The sequence below is a fragment of the Trypanosoma melophagium genome (genome assembly GCF_022059095.1).
Source record: "Trypanosoma melophagium isolate St. Kilda chromosome Unknown ctg16segment0, whole genome shotgun sequence".
Lineage (NCBI taxonomy): Eukaryota > Euglenozoa > Kinetoplastea > Trypanosomatida > Trypanosomatidae > Trypanosoma > Trypanosoma melophagium.
The window spans coordinates 214,118-232,281 of record NW_027125144.1 but is presented as its reverse complement, the minus strand read 5'-3'; the positions used below and the strand labels follow the sequence as shown (position 1 = coordinate 232,281).

Below are 18,164 nucleotides of genomic sequence, written 5' to 3'. Positions count from 1 at the left end.
TATGATCTCACACAATCACACTCACAGACATATTCATATCAACAGTAATGATGAATGATTGTGTCTATGTACGTGTGTGTGTGTGTCTTGTTTGCTTGTTTATCTGTTTATTGTTTGTTTGTTCTTCGCTTCATCATCCTTCCCTCTCTCTCTCTCTCTCTCTCTCTCTCTCTTTCCTTTTTTTTTAATATTTCTCTTCTATTGCTCCTCTGCGGCGACAAAGGTAATAGTCTTTCCTGTACTCCTTCTATTGGCTGTCTTTTTCTCTGCTTCTGCGATGGATGCATTCAACTCTGCCCGTGCCAACAACTGTCGCTTCTGTTCCTCCAATACACGAATAAATGAATCCTGTTTTTTCTCTGACCGTGTATCACGGCGCAAACTACGAACCTTCAGTCGCTCCTGCATTTTCTTTTGCAATACTTTTGCCTGTGCAATACGTTCACGAAGTGTGGATTGTGCAGCCTTTCCAGCGGATTTAGCAATTGCCATTGCCCGCTGCTGTTCTTCTTCAAATATCTTACTCAGAGCCTTTTTTTGTTTCGTCTGTTGCTGCTGTGGTGTTCTACTCATGTTTTCTTGTACATTTCCTACAGCAGTCTCCTTCTTCTCACGTGGTGTGGCGGGAGTTTCCTTTCTAGCACTTTTCTTCTGTGGTTGTGTTCTATCATTTACTTCAGAGTCTTCTTCATCCCCTTTGCGCCGCTTCATTCTCTCTTTTTTAATGTTGGTTTGGGGTGTTGTTGTTGGGGTTTTTGCACCATTCGGAGCCTCCAGCTTCTCATGATGGTTATCCTTATTCTCATTATCCATCGTGCTATTAGTATTATTATTATTAGCCGGATGATTATTATCATTATTATTATTATTGTTTCCCTTCTTACCATCTTGCCTCCTCTTGTTGTTTTTCTTATTCTGCGTATTCTCTTCATCCTCATTATCCTCACCTTCTTCTTCTGCCTTTTTCTTCGCTGCGGCTGCGGCGGCTCTGAGTGCTGCCTGTTCCCGTTCATTCTTTGCTAACAATGAACGGCGACTACGCACCTTCAGTTCACCATCAGCCCCCATGCGGAATCGCAGTGTTTTTTGTTTCTGAATAGCATCCAACATCTTTGCCCGTTCCTCCTGCAGAGATGTGGGAATATCGCCCTTAATGGGAAGTACACACTTTAACACACCTGTATCGCACTGAAATTCACAGCTTGCCTGATCTGCGTTAATTTGCATTCCTTCTGGGATCGGCAGTTCTAATCGGTACTTCTTTGTGTGTTTGCTAGTGTCCACCACAAACATTTTGTCAGTTGTCTCACTCACATCCACATGTGCAGCGGGAATGTGGTGTAACGTAACATCCAGCAGGATTTGTTTATTCTTATGGTGCACTTCCAATCGGTATGGTGGCTGTTCAAAGTGTGTGCGGGATGGCACAGGCGTTGTTGTTGTTGAGGAAGAGGAAGTTGTAGAAACCGTATCTTGTTGTTTTACCCCTTTCCCCTTTTTTCCTCCTGCCACATTCTTTTTATTTTTATTGTTATTGTTCTTCGGTTCCTGTGTTTGTGAAGTAGTAGCACTCTCACCAAACAACCGCTGCCGCATCTCCTGCACCTCACTAGGGAGAATAACAGCCCCTTTACGCTTCGTGGACTTCGATCCTGCTGAAGTTGACATTTCCCCGCTATTCCCTTCCCCATTCGCCTTTTCTTCTTGTTGTTGTTTCATTTGTTTTAGTTTTTGTTTTCGCTCTCGTGCGGCGGCCTCTTTCTGTGAGAGACGTGATTGTTTGGCGATCTTACGGAGCTCCGCCGCCTCTTTCTTCATTTTTGTGGAAGAAGCCATTTTCCTTTTTTATTGTTGTTTGTTATTATGTGCCACAGCGACGTTCAATACAATTTACAACACTATTGGGGCAGTAAGAATACTAAAGGAGAGGGATGTGTGTGTATGTGAATGTGTGAGAAAGTTAGTGTGTGAGCCCCTTTTTGTCTCACGAGAAAATTGAAATATATATATATATATGCGGAAATAAAAAACAAAAAAGAAAAGAAAAGAAAAAAGAAAAAGCAAAAAATAGATGAAAAGTACAGAAAAGGCAAGAAGAAAACAGAATAAGGGACTTATATACATATAGGTTGTTGCTTTTTGTTTTGTTTTGTTTTTGCTTTTCTTCTCCCAAAAGAAAGGATTCTTTGAAAAAATCTGTAAATGTACAGGAATACACGTAATGGAGAGTTAATAATACTAATTAAAAAAAAACCGAGAAAAAAAAGAAATTTATGGTTAAGAAGAAGTGCAATTTTACATCTAAACAAAACAAAACAAATGGTTCAGAATAAAAAAGAGGAGAAAAAACACTAAAGGTATAAGCATATAAGAAAGAAAGAATTGCAAAATAAAAAAACCTTAAAAAGTACATGGGCAGTTGTAAACATAGATTGCAAAAAAAAAAAAAACTATATCGAACCAATTCGTTTTGTTGGACCAACTATACATGATTTCCAGAGCAAATAGCAAATAGCAAATAGCAAAAACACACTTTTTTTAGTCTTTTTGTTCTTCAAGCACTACAGAAATAAGAGAAAATAACAATGATAATAATACCAATACTAAAGAAAAAAACAAGATAACGCTACAAAGTCCATGGAATTATTGTTCTCCCCAAATGTAGTTGTTTGGGTTTGAGTCCATCACGCTTCGGCGACTGTGGCTGTCCATATTCCTGTTGTTGTGATTGTGATTGTTGTTTTTCATTCGTATTAAGTGGTGGACAGTCCTCACTCGAACGCATCACACATTTCCCCAATGCCGTAATTGGCGAAATGTGCCGAAGATCAAATGCCGCTACTTGACGAGAACGTTTAATACACGCAACGGTACGCCGCTCAATAAACCCCAAACTTCCCATTGCATACCACTCTGTCTCCATAACTCCCGCGCGACTCCTACATTCCTCTCCTTTTCCCATATCACTACACCGCAGACGAAACTGTGCGGTATTTTCACATGCTCTTTGCAATCGTGCGACTGCTGTGGCTTGTCGTGGGCCAACCACACTTGCGAGCGTTTCACTGCATGTCTGACCTTTTTTATTTCCCATTCCTGTTTCTACTGGAGAGGGTTTCGACATCAGCAATTCTGCATAAGATGGTTCTGAAGCGTTAACCGGATGAAGTGGTGAACTAGTGGAATGGTTACTACTCCTATTCATATTATTGATACTGGTATTCTTAGTATTATTGGGATTAGTATTGGTATTATTATTATTATTATTATTATTATTATTATTATTATTATTATTATTATTATTATGAGGAGGAGGAGGAGGAGGAACTACAGAAGTGGTATCACCTGTATTATGTGAGATAGATCTACCAATCACAACACCGGCATTTGTATCAGATAACGCCGTCACACGTCTAGAAAGTGATGAGGCATGTTGGGAAGAAGAAACAACCGGAGGTGAAGTATGCGTTGAGACTGGAGGAGCATTAGGAGTATCTGCTGGGCGAGCACCGCGAAACTTTAATGCCACTAACTCACGACGCACAGATCGTACAGTTAAGTTATCGGGAAGTTCTGCAACAAGTGAACGCCATGAGGAATGTCCTTGTGGATAAGGTTTTCCTGTTCGTCGTGCTATATACGATCGTGATTGAGGATGCGAATATAACTCTTGCTGTGTTTGGGATTGTACTGGTAGTTGTTGTTGTTGTTGTTGTTGTTCGTGTAAATTATTCGGATCAATCGTGTCTATAGAAGGGGATTCACACAGAGTGGCATTAGGAACGGAGAGATGAAGTGTAGACTCCGCACTCATCATGTTTAACAATGGTGCTGTTTCTGACATACGTAATGAAAGATCGAATATACTTTTCTTCGTAATTTCCTGTGGGGTTCGTGTGCCTCGTCGTCGCTGCTGCTTTAGTAAAAACGATAATGATGTCTTTTTACACCTTTTATTATGCATATAATGATCCCGTACCGTACTCCCACCACTATATCCCGGTTGCCAAGACATAATAGCCGGTGTGAGTTTTCCATGTTCTGGTGTTGTGTGTGCTAATAAATCGCAGGATTGTGTAGACATGGCAAAGGAATAATGTCCACCACAAGAACGAGTTTGTTGTGTTTGCGGTTGACGATAACTACGCGATAAAGCAGAAGGACGCCATGATGTATTAGATAAACAACGTTGGGTTTCCACCAGTGGAGAGGATTCCCTCTCCGTGTGTGTTAATGAAAGACCATTATCACCAATAGCAGCAGCCACAGCCTCAATAAGTGGGAAAAGTGGAGTTGTATCATTTCCATGAATATAATTAAAAATGGGTGTGGAATCGGTAAGTGGAGCACCACCACGTAATCGTGCCTGTAGTTCTTCTTCTTCATTTGCCTGCATCGCTAATTGCATGGCTTTTCTCTGATATAGATACTCACGATATTGTCCAAGTACGGCATCACGATTGTCAATACCGGCAATAAGAAAATACAATTCCCCTTTTACACGTCCAATGGTTTCTATTATCACCGCCCGCAGTGTATCCACTGTGCGAAGAAATAACTGTTCATCATATCCCCATTGTGTCATATTTGGAAATGTCTTCTCAACAAGACCTGAAAGGGCAATTTCTTCCAGTTCTTCTTCTGTAAACTTCTCCGGTTTCACATCACCGGTCCATTGTACATTTGCAGGTCCTCTACCAGCCCGCTCTGTGGCGTACCCAATAGCACTCTCACAAATAACAATAACAGCCCAACTAAGCAACGTTTCACGATAAGTGTGAACAAAGAAGGAGCGAGCAGATGCGGGTTCAAAGGACATGCGCAGGATAGATTGAAAAAATGCTTCGTATGATTGTACAACATCCATAAGAAGTTCCATTACAACAGGTGGAATATCCGTAATAACTTCATCCATACGATTGACACGGTTTTGTCTAACACTACGGTAGATAGCTTGCATAATAGACTGTAGTGGTAATAATGCGGGTTCTGGGTGCATAAAATTATTCATTGCTGAAAGTACCGTATTATGCTCTCCAAGAAATTTATCACGTGTAGTAAACGTTGTCCCATCCCTAGTTAAAAATACTCCTCCATCTCTTTCCTGTCTCGGCATAAACATTGACTCATTGACACTAAACGGTGCCACACCATAACCACCATAAGCAATAATGAGAATCGGTGCTAATGTAGTGGGACGCCAGTCATCTCGTTCTTGTGGTGCTGCTGGTCGTCGAGGCTCTGTTGCGAGGAGTTGTGCCATATGTGTAGTTATGCCTGGTTCACCCACATTATCAACAGCCGCAGAAGAAGTAGTCGTATTAGTAGTAATAGTAGTAATATTAGTATCATTACACCTGTTATGACTATGAGCATAATCATCATGTGTAGATTCCTGATTGTTGTTATTATTATGATTATTTTTGGTGTTATTAGTATTATTATTATTATTATTATTATTATTATTATCCCTCGCCGGTGATACACATCTATTTGTGCATGTTGGTGGACGTTTCCATAGTGCGATATCACGTGCGGTGCGGAGTGGGAGTCCACAGGCATGCAAAGGCGGCCGCTGCATCATTGGCACTGTGGAGGAAAGCCAAATTCCTTTGCGAAGAGCCACACTTTGTAGTGCTTGTGTGAGAGACATGGAATCCTGATGGAGAAAGTAACATTCCCCATCATTTTCCTCACCATCAAAACCGGATGGAGAAGCCGCAGAAGATGAACCATCCACATTGCTTTGACGATCGATATTATATTTTCGTATAGTCGATGGAGATACAGTTCTTAAGCTTGTCGGTGTTTTTGTTGTTTTTGTTTTCGGTGTTGTCGTTGTTGTTGTTGTTGTTGTTGGAATAGCATTTGTGGTGTTGGCGGTTCGTGGTCGTGGTCGTGGTGATGTAAGTGGTGCAGATGACGGTGAAACCCTTTCATCTTTCTTTCTCTGTACAGTTACTGGTCGATATTTGTTTCCCTCATTTACATTGCCATTATTATTATTATTATTATTATTATTATTATTATTATTACTAGTAGTATCAGCATTAGTGGTATTACTAGGTGGTGGCTGTTGTTGTTGTTGTTTTCCACGCCTTTTCGCTGCACATCGTGCCCGTTGACGCACTGTACGATAATCCACCGGATCTCCCTCATACAATTCCACTGGAAGTGCACGCATAAGTGTATATGTAACTAACCGTGCTGTGGCCTCTGCACACTTCTGCAGTGCTGTGTCATTGGCGAGGCATTCCAACAACTGTACAACGTGATTGTGGGGTGTGGCGCCTATTTGTGTGTCGAATAATGCCTCACTGGCTCCAAGGAGTTCATCAAATAGAGTATTATTAGTATTATTATTATTGCTACTACTATTATTATTACTATTATTATTACTATTGGTATTCTGAGAGAATGAGTTTGGCGGCCATGAGGCCCTTTCAATTCTTGCCAGTACACGCATCATATGTCGCCGCACCGTCTCCGCACGCCGTTCCTTTTCCACCGCTAATTCAATCGCCCCTGCAGCCGCACTGATATCACTACAATCATCATTATCATTATTATTTCTCTTGCGTTTTTCTTTTTCCTCCAAGTCTTCGTATTCATCTTCTTCTTCTATTCCTTGTGGGCCGATGGGTGCATTACGGAATACTGGCGGCAGGAAAATCTCATCATCTTCATCTTCCTTTTCTTCTTCTTCTGTTGTTGCTGCTATATGTCTCCAGGGAAGTGATAGTGTGCAATCTAATCTTCGGCGTCCTTCACTACTCAGTTCCTCCCTTAATGGAGATATCGTTCTTCCCTCACGTATACATTCAGTCATGGAACGTTCTTGTTGACATTCTCCTTCTTGTTGACATTGACATTGATATTGATATTGTTGTTTATTTTGCTGTTTGTGTTGTTTTTTATAGGGTGATTCTTCTTTACATCTTTCGGCTGTGGTGAGTGTTTGCATTTCCGGTATATCAAACAACTCCTCCTCTGACCATGAACGTGTGGATCGATTATAGTGTTTTTCATAGTCATTCACTAAATGATGGAGTAACTCATGCAAGTTCGCCTCCCCACTTATTCCACTACTGTGAGATTGGGAAAACAACGCAGAAGAACTTTTATCTTCCTCCACTTGTCCGCCAGTAATAGCACTAACACTAACACCTTCTTCTTTTTCTTCCTCTTCCTTTGTTGTTGTTGCTGCTGTTATCGCCATACTCGGTTTCGTCATTCCAATAGCACCAACTGATTTTGTTATTCCAGTTCCTGTTGTTGGTGTTGTGTGAGATGCCCCATTCACACCAACCAAAGTAGAAGCCGAAGCAACAGCCGCCATTGTATGACTATTACCATTATCACTATTACTATTACCATTCGTACTATTACTATTACTATTACTATTCGCAATACTGGTGGGCAGAGATGCGTGGGTGTGTTGGGCGGCGGCGGTGTCCTGCGAGAGAATCTCACGCGCCACATAATACGCGTACAATCGCTCTCGCCGTTCCCGCGGTGTGGGCCGCACATATCGCACTAACGGCCGTGGCACAACTTTCATCGAATTTGTTTCTTTTACGGCAGCGGCGGCAGAAAAATATGTGGGCGTTGTGGTTCTTTGCGGAGATGCGGGTAATGATGACAGCTGCGATTGTGCTGGTGATGGTAATGGCGAGGCAATGCGTGTTTTTCCGATCATTCGCCTTGTTGTTGCTATTGGGATTGGGGTTCTTCCTTCTCTTATTGTTGGTCTTATTGCCATTGGTGTTGTTTTTGTTGTTTTTTTTGTTGAGATTTGGGGGAAGTTTTGTGGTTTGGTGCGTTGCACACAAAGTGCATCATCAATACGAGTTCTATCAGCAGCAGTAGGCATAAACTTCTTCTTGTTCTTGTTCTTCTCAGTAATGAACCAATAAGGTATATATATACTTAAATAAGCAATATATATATATATATATATATATATACGTGTGTATATGAGGATGGAAAAATTCCTTCTCTTCTCAGTCCTTCTTGACTTTGCTCTTTTTCTTTTTTCTTCTTGTGCCTAGAAACACACACAAACACAAAGAACAAAAAAAATAAAGAAATAGAGTAATTATCTACTTCTCTCTTTATCACTATTCTCTTTACTTCCTTGTTGTTGTTGTTTTATTATTATTCTGTACTCGTTCTTGTTTGATTCCACTGTTTCTTCGCCTTTCAGCCTCTATGGTGTTGTGCAACGTGAAATTGAAGAAAAGGAGATGAGACAAAACGTCATTCTTTCATTCACATCATTATTCATTTCATTTCCCACAACAGGGCAAAAAAAAAAGAAAAGAAAAGATAGAAATAAAGTAAACGCATTGGAAATAACAATAACACAGAGAGAAAAAAGAACGAAGAATGGCAATAAGAACCAGAAATAATAATAATAATAATAATAATAATAATAATAATAATAATAATAATAATAATAATACCCTTAAAATCGGCCTGTCTTGCAAAGATAGAAATAACAGTAATGGCGATACAAATAAATAGATAAATAGATGGATAGATACACATAAAAGGTATCCCAAACAAACAAAAAAGAAAAAGAAAAAAAAAACACGCAGTGAAAATGAAAACAGGTAGAAGAAACCATCAAAAAGGCAGATAGATATATGTTAATTACTCCCAGTCACCTCAATAATACGTTCTTTCTTTATTCCATATACATATATCTATTACATATATACGTATATATATATATATATATATATATATATATATATATATATACTTCTTTTTCTCACCTCAGGCACATTGATTTTCTTTTTTTTTAGTATATATATGATATACCTTTTTTTATATTTTTTTCGCTTCCTTCCTTCAATTCTTCTCTTTAATCAGTCTGTTTAATTCGTGCGAAAAACAAAAACAAACGGAAATAATTATGTTCCGTCGAAGCAGCAACAATAATTGTAGAAGCAAAATTTATAAATTAAAAAGAAAACAAAAAAGAAAAGAGAAGAAAAAGCCGGTGATAATCCAAATTGATGGGAATTACAAAATCGATCATCAGTGAAAATGCAAACAACTCAAAAAAAAAAAAAGGAAGAAAAGAAAAAAAACAGAAAGCAGCCAAAAGAGGAGCATAATGAACGAATGAATTAGCTTAGTGTGCTATTATTCCACTCCCTTTTTTCCCAATATATATATATATATATATATGAGTGCTTCTTATTAACACAGCCACATTAATACATAATATGCACACATACTCTCTTTTTTTTTCTTCTCTTTTTTTTCTCTTTCTCCTCACGTATTTTTTTTCTCGTAAATGTAACTTCATCTCCTCTTTTTTTCAGATCAACACCCTTTTATTATAACCCCTCCGATGTGACCATACGTCCATATATATACACCGCAATGCCGTTGGGCAGTTAAAGCGCAGCAGCAAAAGGAAAGAATAACAGAAAATACAAAAAGAAAAACAAGAGGTGTAAAGAGAGAGTGCAACAGAAAAATCATGAAGACAAAGGAAATAATAATAACAATAATATAGAAATAAAAGAGAAAAGCAATAAATGAAAAAAAAGGGGTAAAAAGAGAATACGAACGAAGAACGAGTCATCCATAACAATAGAAAAAAGGGGTCAGAAATAATAATAATAATAATACTAAAGGAATAAGAACAAGAGGAAGAAAGACAACACGCAAAACAAAAACAACAATAAAAAAAAAAAGAAAAGCAGTAAAAAAAAAACAAGTCAAAAAAAAAGAAACAATAGAAAGAATGTCCCTATAGAAATAGAAATACCAATACAGCAATCAAACAGAAAACAACAAAAAGAAGAAGCGTCTTGCGCTCCAATAATTCCCGCTCCCGCAGTATTGCATAATTGGGCCCTACCATTACTCCACTCCTCTTCTTTCCTCCTCCTCCTCCCAATCGAATTTTCGCATTATTATTATCATTATTATTATCATTATTATTATTATTATTATTATCATTATCATTATTAATATTTGTTGTTGTTGTTTCTATTGGGGATTCTGCAATAGAAGTAGAACGTGGTGAACTTATTGTACCACCCCTACCACCACCCTTTCCTTTTCGTTTCACTACACCTATTGTTGACATTGTTGTATTTATATTTATATTTGTATTTATTGTTTCCGTGCGAAGTGGACGATCTGCCTGCGGCGGGGCGCGGCTCTCTACGGTATCGCCATTTCTTTCTCGCACATTATCGGAATTTTCATTTTCTTCTTCTTCGCTCTCATTATCATCATTATCTTCTTTCGTCCTATTAATATCAATAGTATTATTAATAGTAGTAGTATTAGTAGTATTAGCTGTGGATTGTGGGGCGGGACGTTTCTTCTTTCTTTTTGCACTCCCCGTTGAACTCTGTGATTCCCGCAGTATTGCCTCAGCCACAGTGTACTCCACCTGCAGCTGTGTCCATTCTTTTTCTTCTGTCTTTTCCAGCAAAGTGCGGCCCTGCAGAAATGGCAATAACACCTCTTCACACACTAATCGCATGCACTGCAATTGTTTACGGCAGTGTTGGCTCCATTGCGCGGCTGTGCGTAACTTCTCACACGCCGCATCTACATAATGACGGGCCTCCATACATCCAGTTGCCGTACACTGTAGTACCACGCTGTCGCCAGTGTTATTAAGATGGTTATTATGGTGGATATTGATACTGATATTGATATTGTGACTATTATGATTATGGATGTTGTGGATGTTCATCTTTGCCGTTTCATCATCTGTTTTTCTTGATAAGGTGCCAGTGGGCCGTTGACGTTCTTGTAAAATCCCTTTCGCGTCAGCGGCGAAGAGTGGAATTTCATTCTTTCTCTTTCGACTGTTCTTTGCGGCCACTTCTCCATTTAACGGTTTTCTGCTTTGATGATGAATGTACTGTACTCGTAGGGCTTTGGCCCGCAGTTGACTCTCAAGTGTTTGAATAATCTCGAATACATCCCTAACACACTCGTCCATATCATTGTAGGCGTTATTTAGTGCAGGGCTGTTTGTCACATGTCTCATAAGTGTCTGTTGCAATAATGCCACACTCCTACTACCACTATTATTATTATTATTATTATTATTATTATCATTACCATTACTATTACTATTAATATTATTACCACACTCAACATCAGTAGGAGGGACGCCAAAGATGGCGCAGATCCATTCTACAGTCTCTGTATCACTAATAATACCATTAATACCAGTAGTACTAATAGTCATCGCATTTGTATTGTGTTTGCCTGATTTGTTCTTTTTACGCCGCATGGCGGTTGTTGTTGTTGTTGTTGTTGTTGTGCCTATTGGCATTGGTGTTGTCTGCCATGTCTCCTCCATCCCCACACTCTGCAGCAAGAGAGCACTTAATTGACCTTCAAGTCTCTCTTGTTCCTCTATCCATTCTCGTCTTGATTCTGCGATCTCTTCACACATCGATAGAATCATCTGCTTTGTGTTTTGAATATCCAATTCTTCTTCAGTTTCTTCTGTTTCTTGGTGTTCCTTGCGTAATTGATTTAATGTCTCTTCCACTTCCTCTGCATCATCCCTTGCTGTGGGTGTTGTGGCGCCCTGTGTACGAGTTCCCTGTGCGGTATCATGTGACACATTCACATCTCCCTTATTCTTATTCTTATTATTTTCCTCTGCTTCATATTGTCTGTTCATCATCGTAATGCTGTCATTATTGCTATTTAGCCCATCACTCCCACGTGGTGTTATCCCTTCTTCCTCTTGTTGTTGTTGTTGTTGTTGTTGTGTCTCTTCTCTTTGTGTGGGTGTCCACGTTACAACATTACTATATGGATCATGCTGCACCCGCACTCCTTTTCTCCCTGACGATGTCGTTGTTGATGCTGATGTTGTTCCTGTTGACGTTATTGTTGTTGTTGTTGTTGTTGTTGTTGTTGTTGTCATCATCATCTTTGTTGGGGTCTTTGCTGGTGTTTCCATTATACCTGTAATTATACTCATCCTATTAGCGGGCGAAAACGATGGTGTTAACGAAGGTGATGGTGTTAACGATGGCGGCAGCCAAAAACGGGCATCACGCATGCGGCACCGCGCCGTTGTTAATTCGATCGCATTAAAGAATGAAAGATCGGCAGTGCGGCCGTTATTGCGAAGAGTGCCGGCCGATACACACATCGCCCTGTGAAGGACAAAGCGTTCGGGGAATAAATGCGTTAATACCTCGAAGGCAATAGCCGCCGCATCCCACTTTTGTGGTTCTTCTTGCTGTTCTGATTCTTCCCCTTCTTCTTCTGCTGTTTGATGATGCGATTGATATTGATGTTTATCCTCGGCCTGACTGCGGGCCAAACGTACAACAATATGTACAAGCAGTGTCACATCTTGTCTTTCTATTTCTCCATTTTCTGTGTTTGCCTCAGTGGAGATGGTGTTTGTTCGTTCAGATGATGATGCTAACGAAGAAGATGTTGATAAATTTGTTGTTGTTTTTGCTCCTACGAGTACTTTCTTAGTTCCTGCGCCTGGCAATGGTGCAACATCATCACTGCAGCCACAACTGCTGCCATTCACCACTCGCATACTTAACACAATTGGCGTTGGTGGCGCTAATGCGTGCAGTGATGGGGAGAGAAGTTGATGCATCGCCTTTACATTCATTTTACTGCAATCGCAGCAGACATTGGATACTAACGTCTCGTCTTCTAGTACGTCTTCTTCTTCTTCTTCATATTCATCCTCTCTACTATTCTTCTTGTCCATTTCATTTTCATCATCTTTCTCTTCTATGGGTAATGTACCGCCAATAGACACACAAGATGCTTCACGCAGCATTTTCCCACTACATTGCCATAACTTCGTTGGCGACGCCGCATGTGAGGCGCTGGACATAAAACTAATAACGGCATCATGCATGAGTGCGCGTAGTCTACGTTCGTACATACGGCTGGAACTCACAAACTCTGCAAGTGTATCAGGAACAACACCTGATGATTTATTATTATTATTATTATTATTATTATTATTATTATTATTATTAGCATTAGTAGTTGTAGTTGTTGTAGTTGTAGAAGTTGTAGTAGTATCGTCATGGTTGGCCTCCGGTAAGGGTTGAAAAAGAAGATGAATAGGAATATGTGCCCGCACCTCATAGAAAATACTGTCACCACACCCACTTTCTGTTGAGACAATACACTTTGGAAACTTTGTTGGGAAGAATGAGACAGTCGCACTTCCATGCCTGTTGTGTGGCGATAACAAATGCATTGTTAATTGACTCCATGTCTGCAGTACATGATCGAGACGGTTGGTGGTCATCACAGACCAACACGGCGTCGCATCAGAGAAGAAGGGAGATGCGGCAAATGTCCATTTTTCTGTGAAGCGGAGAATACGGTGGGGATGATTGCTTTTAATTTGGGTAATAATTGGCGACTCGCCGTCCTCGTACTCGGTACTCGTATTATTATTATTATTATTATTATTATTATTATTATTATTATTATTATTATTATTATTATTATTATTATTATTATTATTATTATTATTATTATTATTATTACCACTATTATTCATATTCTTGTTATGTTTATTATTGTGGTTCTGTGTATGGTTCTTCTTCTCTGCTGGGGGAATAACAACTTCTCCGGTGTGTACGCTATGCATAAATGCCGAAGGTGATGAAACGCGAATGACGACTTCTCTGTTCGTTCCCCCTTCACTCTTTTCACTTTTATTTCCATTTGAAGTCGTGACGTCTCTTCTACGGCCTCTGCATAACAGAAGTGGGGCCGTTAATGAACTGGGAATGGACATAAACTGAATTTTCTCTGTTCTTGTTATTTTTGTTTTGGTTTGTTTTGTTTTTTGTTTCTTGTTGTTTTGGTATTTGACGATTTTTCTTTTTTTCTTTTTCGTTTTTCTTGTTTCTTCTTCGTTCCGTATTTTGTGTTGTTATTTTCTTTCTTTTTTTTTTCGTGATTTTTTTCCTTTTGGGGTGGAGTCTATTTTTCTTTTCCTTCTCTTTGCTTTGTTCTTGTTGTTTCTTTTTATGTTTGTGTTTTGCTTTTTTTTTCCTCCTCTTCTTCTCACAGTCGTGGATCCTTCTTTTTGTTTTTTGTTACTTCTCCTTCAATAAAGACGTTGGCTGCGTGTATTGTGCTTTTCTGTTCTTTCTCTCTTTATGGAATCCTTTTTTGTATCTATTTGTACGTGTTTTATTTTTATTTATTTGTTTTTTGCTTGTTTATTACTGATTCTGAAATACACAAAATAACACACACACACACACACACGCAAAATCACACAATCACTCACTCAATCTAACAAAGAAAGAATAAAAGAAATTTCTCTTCACTTCACTTCACTTCCACAAAAAAAGATATATCTAATATATATATATATATATACTGTACCTATGTACACAACACAGTTTATGAAACCAACCCTTCTTTTTCTCTCTTCGTTCTTTTTTCCTCCTTCTTTCTGTTCCGTTATCTCCTTTTCGTTAATGAGACGCCGAGAAACACACACACAAACACAAAGAGAGAGAGAGAGAAAGCAAAGAAAGGGAAACGAAAAAAAAAGCGCGCACACCAAGAAGAAAACTCTCTCTATCACTATATATCTCTTCTTGGCTTTTACCCTACAACCACAGGGAAAAATAGCAACAATAAAAATGGTATAACGCAACGCCCAGAGGAAAATGTTTTTTTTTTTGTGGATGAAAACTTAAATCAATTAGAGCCGTGCTTTCACAGTTTCAGCTATTTTTAGAGAAGCCGACCACGCGTTGAGTTCCACGTGCAAACAAACACAGGGGGAAAAGATAAAAAAAGAAAAGAAAAAAAAAAGAAAAAACGCTCCCTTCCTAAATAAAAATAAAGGAAAGAAAGAAAAAGAAAAACTAAGGCGCTAGAAGCATACAAGAAGAAGAAAGAAGAAATAAAAAGAATGAAGGAGAATACATTTCAATAAATAATAGCAATAATAATAGATATATTTCAGAAAAATAATAAGCATATTGAAGTATAATTGAGTTTGCTTTTCATTTGTATGTATATATGTATGTATATACGATGCCTCACTCTCTCTCTCTCTCTCTCTCTCTCTCTGAAAAATGAGAAAATACCGTTTCCAGGGTGACGCAGTTCCAATTCCCCATGTGTCTTTTCCCTCATCACACTCTTCTCACTTTGTTCTTTTTTCTCTTTCCTTCCACCTCTTACAGAGAGACATACACATACACATATATACACTTCTCTATAAAAAAGAAAAATAAAAACACAAAATAATCTAACCACTCCTCTCATACAATGGAGCCACACGAACAAACAGATATATATATATATATATATGAGGGAGAGAGAGAAAAAAAGCACACGCAACGCTACACCGCCCACACTTAAAGCATTGGTTGCTTTAGAGCTGTGTAGCGAGTTCCCTGTTTCGCTCGACAACTCCCATCATACCGCCCACCCACAATTGACGATCGGCCTCTGTGAGAAATGAGACCGCCACATCCCGCCGCTCAAATCGAAATACAGCACACATTCCCTCCGCCACCGAACGGCGTTGATGGTCCACCACAAGACCCCGCGAACGGCGAAAGAGACGCCGCATGGAGTCACTCGTGGCATCTCCGGCAATTAGAATATGAACACCAATTAACGTTGTTAGGCTGAGTGCCTCGTTCGGGCGTGGTGAATGATGATGATCATCATGATTCTTATTCTGCTCATGTTGATCGTGTGGGGCGTTGGTGTACCACGCAAAGTGGGGAATGATGGCTGGCTGTCCACTGCGGTCCTCGCCGAGTTGATCCACCACGCGGAAGAAACGCAGATGTGGGCGGCTGCCAGCGACGTGTTTGCAGAGTGTAGAGCCGCGGCGCAGCAGAGGCATTAGTGATCGCAGCGGCCGTTTCACAATTCCACTGCGTGGCTCCAGCGGCGGCTCCAGTGAAAGTGATGTGGTGTCGATGGTGTGTTGACTGCTGTTCGTTATATCATGCGTGGGCGGGGCCGACGGTGTGTGGTCCCAGTGCACGGAATGAGAAGATGTCCGTGTGGTGGTGGGCCGTGCCGTACTATTCATTGGTCCACTTTCCCGCACTCGTGTTGATTGTGATGGTTGATGGTGCGGGGGTGAACGTTGGGGTCCATCTGAGAACTTTACACTATTTCTTCCTCCTCGCATGTTTCCATTGGCACTTGTTGGAGATGATAGTAATAACATCTCCGTTGCTGGTGGATCCCGCATCTCCCGTCTCTCTACCATCTCACTATTTATATCCGATCGTCTATGGTGCTGTTGTGGGTGTTCACAAGGCGGTTCCACATCCCCGTTTCTGGGGAAACCAATCACACAATCCACATCAGGGTCTTTATCCACAAAGCCCGCACGTCCGACACCCGCCATATCTCGTGCATGGCGTACAGTTCGATACACATCCACGTAGAAACATTGTATAAGTCCAAGAACATCTTCTGGGGTCATTGTTTGAATACCTCGTAGAGACTCCTGTTCTTCCAAGGCGTAGTGGTTCTTTAGGTAAAAAATAATAGATCGCATGTTATCATCATGTGCTGGGTATGGGAATACATCTCGAGATGAGTAAGTACTCATTTCATGCTTATCTAAAGGTGTTAACTGCCTCTTTAAAGCACTTTGCTGTTTTGGGGGACTCATAGAAACAATATTACCATCATCGCCATCGTCATGGATACCATTACTGCTACCCACACCAACTACTCCTCCTCCTCCTCTAGTAGTATTAATACCAGTAAATCCTTCTGCAGTCATTGATCTTTTCCCTGGAGAATGTCCATTTGTTCCCCGAGAAATTCCCGCGTCGCTTCCTCTTCTCGGTGTTATCACTCGATTAGTCGGAGATAATGTTCGTCTCTCCTCATCCTCTGAATCATCTATACTACTTTTATCATTAGAGTTACGTCGGGGACGGTGGTGGTGGTGCTGGTTTGAAGATGTAACATCATAAGGGTCATTATAAACTCCTCCCAATCGACTTCCATAGCTATTACGATTTGTCCAGCGAGAATCACTCGATCGTGGTTCCCACTCTTTTGTAGATCTAATATCACGACGCGACGTGGCATTATTATTATTATTATTATTATTATTATTATTATTATTATTATTATTATTATTATTATTATTATTTTCTCGCCACCCCAACGTATTCCCTCTCCGTGTTAAACTTCCAGTGTGTTCTTGTTCTTGTTCCTGTTGATGTTGTTGTTGCCTCTGTTGGTGTAAAGGCGGTCTACCAACGGGAGTTTGGGCGGCAGAACCATAACGCAGTCTTAACGGTTCTCGCATTGATGCTGCCCTATCATCATGCGAATCACGATCACGTGTAAATTGATACTTCTCCCCTCGCAAAGTATTCCTGTCATTTCTCAAGGATGAGCCAGCATATACAAAATCCCCATCACTCCTTGGTGAAACTCCACTCATATCGTTTCCACGTTCCCGTGGGGATCGTCGTCGTTGTGGTGTGAATAAAGCACTCCCCCAAGATGGATTCTCACCAGTAAAACTATTATTTATTCCTCCTCCTCTTCCACTTGTTGTTGTTGTTGCTACTAGCGCTGTTGGTGCCATAACGCCTCCTTTTGTTTGCCAATCACCAGAAAATGCTGCGGCGGGTAATACACCTGTAGCCACAACCGTATCCCCTTTCCCACGTAATGCGGCCATACCTCGTCGTTGTGCAGATCTCTCTACATTATTTTCTCTTTCTTCTTCTCGTTGTTGATGCTGTTCTTCTTCTTGTTCTTCTTCTCCCAAGTATCGTCGTAGGTATTGAATAGAATCTTCAACTTCTGCAGATCGTCCACGCGGTGTGTGTTGGTCTCGCCAGCCCATCATTCCACTCACACACCTGCGCTCTTCGTGTCTAATGGATGATCTATTTACCCACCACCACTAGAGGAGGGGTCAAGACCGATGGTAATAATGTATAAACCAAAGAAACAAAAAAAAAAGAAACTGTTTATTGTATCCTGGGTGTGGTTATATATGAATAAAATGAAATATATGACGACCCAATAAGAGAGTAAAGTCTATAAAGAGGAACTGGAAACAAAAAATTCAGTACAGGTCCTAAAAGAAGAAGAAAAAAAAAGAATGGCAGTCAGAAATTCAGGCCTTCTTTTTC

The 18,164-nt window shown here is 40.0% G+C and overlaps 4 protein-coding genes across 4 annotated transcripts; all 4 read right to left on the bottom strand.

Moving 5' to 3' along the window:
* Positions 1-198: 198 nt before the first annotated feature.
* Positions 199-1,836, bottom strand: LSM04_003725 (uncharacterized protein; the record flags this gene model as incomplete). The annotated part of the gene is made up of 1 exon (XM_067337518.1): positions 199-1,836. The coding sequence occupies one exon, from the start codon at positions 1,834-1,836 to the stop codon at positions 199-201; it is 1,638 nt and encodes a 545-aa protein (XP_067193520.1).
* A 790-nt stretch (positions 1,837-2,626) lies between these two features.
* Positions 2,627-7,873, bottom strand: LSM04_003539 (uncharacterized protein; the record flags this gene model as incomplete). The annotated part of the gene is made up of 1 exon (XM_067337517.1): positions 2,627-7,873. One exon carries the CDS (start codon positions 7,871-7,873, stop codon positions 2,627-2,629), a length of 5,247 nt encoding a protein of 1,748 aa, XP_067193516.1.
* A 1,896-nt stretch (positions 7,874-9,769) lies between these two features.
* Positions 9,770-13,798, bottom strand: LSM04_005229 (uncharacterized protein; the record flags this gene model as incomplete). The annotated part of the gene is made up of 1 exon (XM_067337516.1): positions 9,770-13,798. The coding sequence occupies one exon, from the start codon at positions 13,796-13,798 to the stop codon at positions 9,770-9,772; it is 4,029 nt and encodes a 1,342-aa protein (XP_067193545.1).
* Positions 13,799-15,403: 1,605 nt separating this feature from the next.
* On the bottom strand, positions 15,404-17,872 carry LSM04_003461 (uncharacterized protein; the record flags this gene model as incomplete). The annotated part of the gene is made up of 1 exon (XM_067337515.1): positions 15,404-17,872. One exon carries the CDS (start codon positions 17,870-17,872, stop codon positions 15,404-15,406), a length of 2,469 nt encoding a protein of 822 aa, XP_067193515.1.
* Positions 17,873-18,164: the final 292 nt, after the last annotated feature.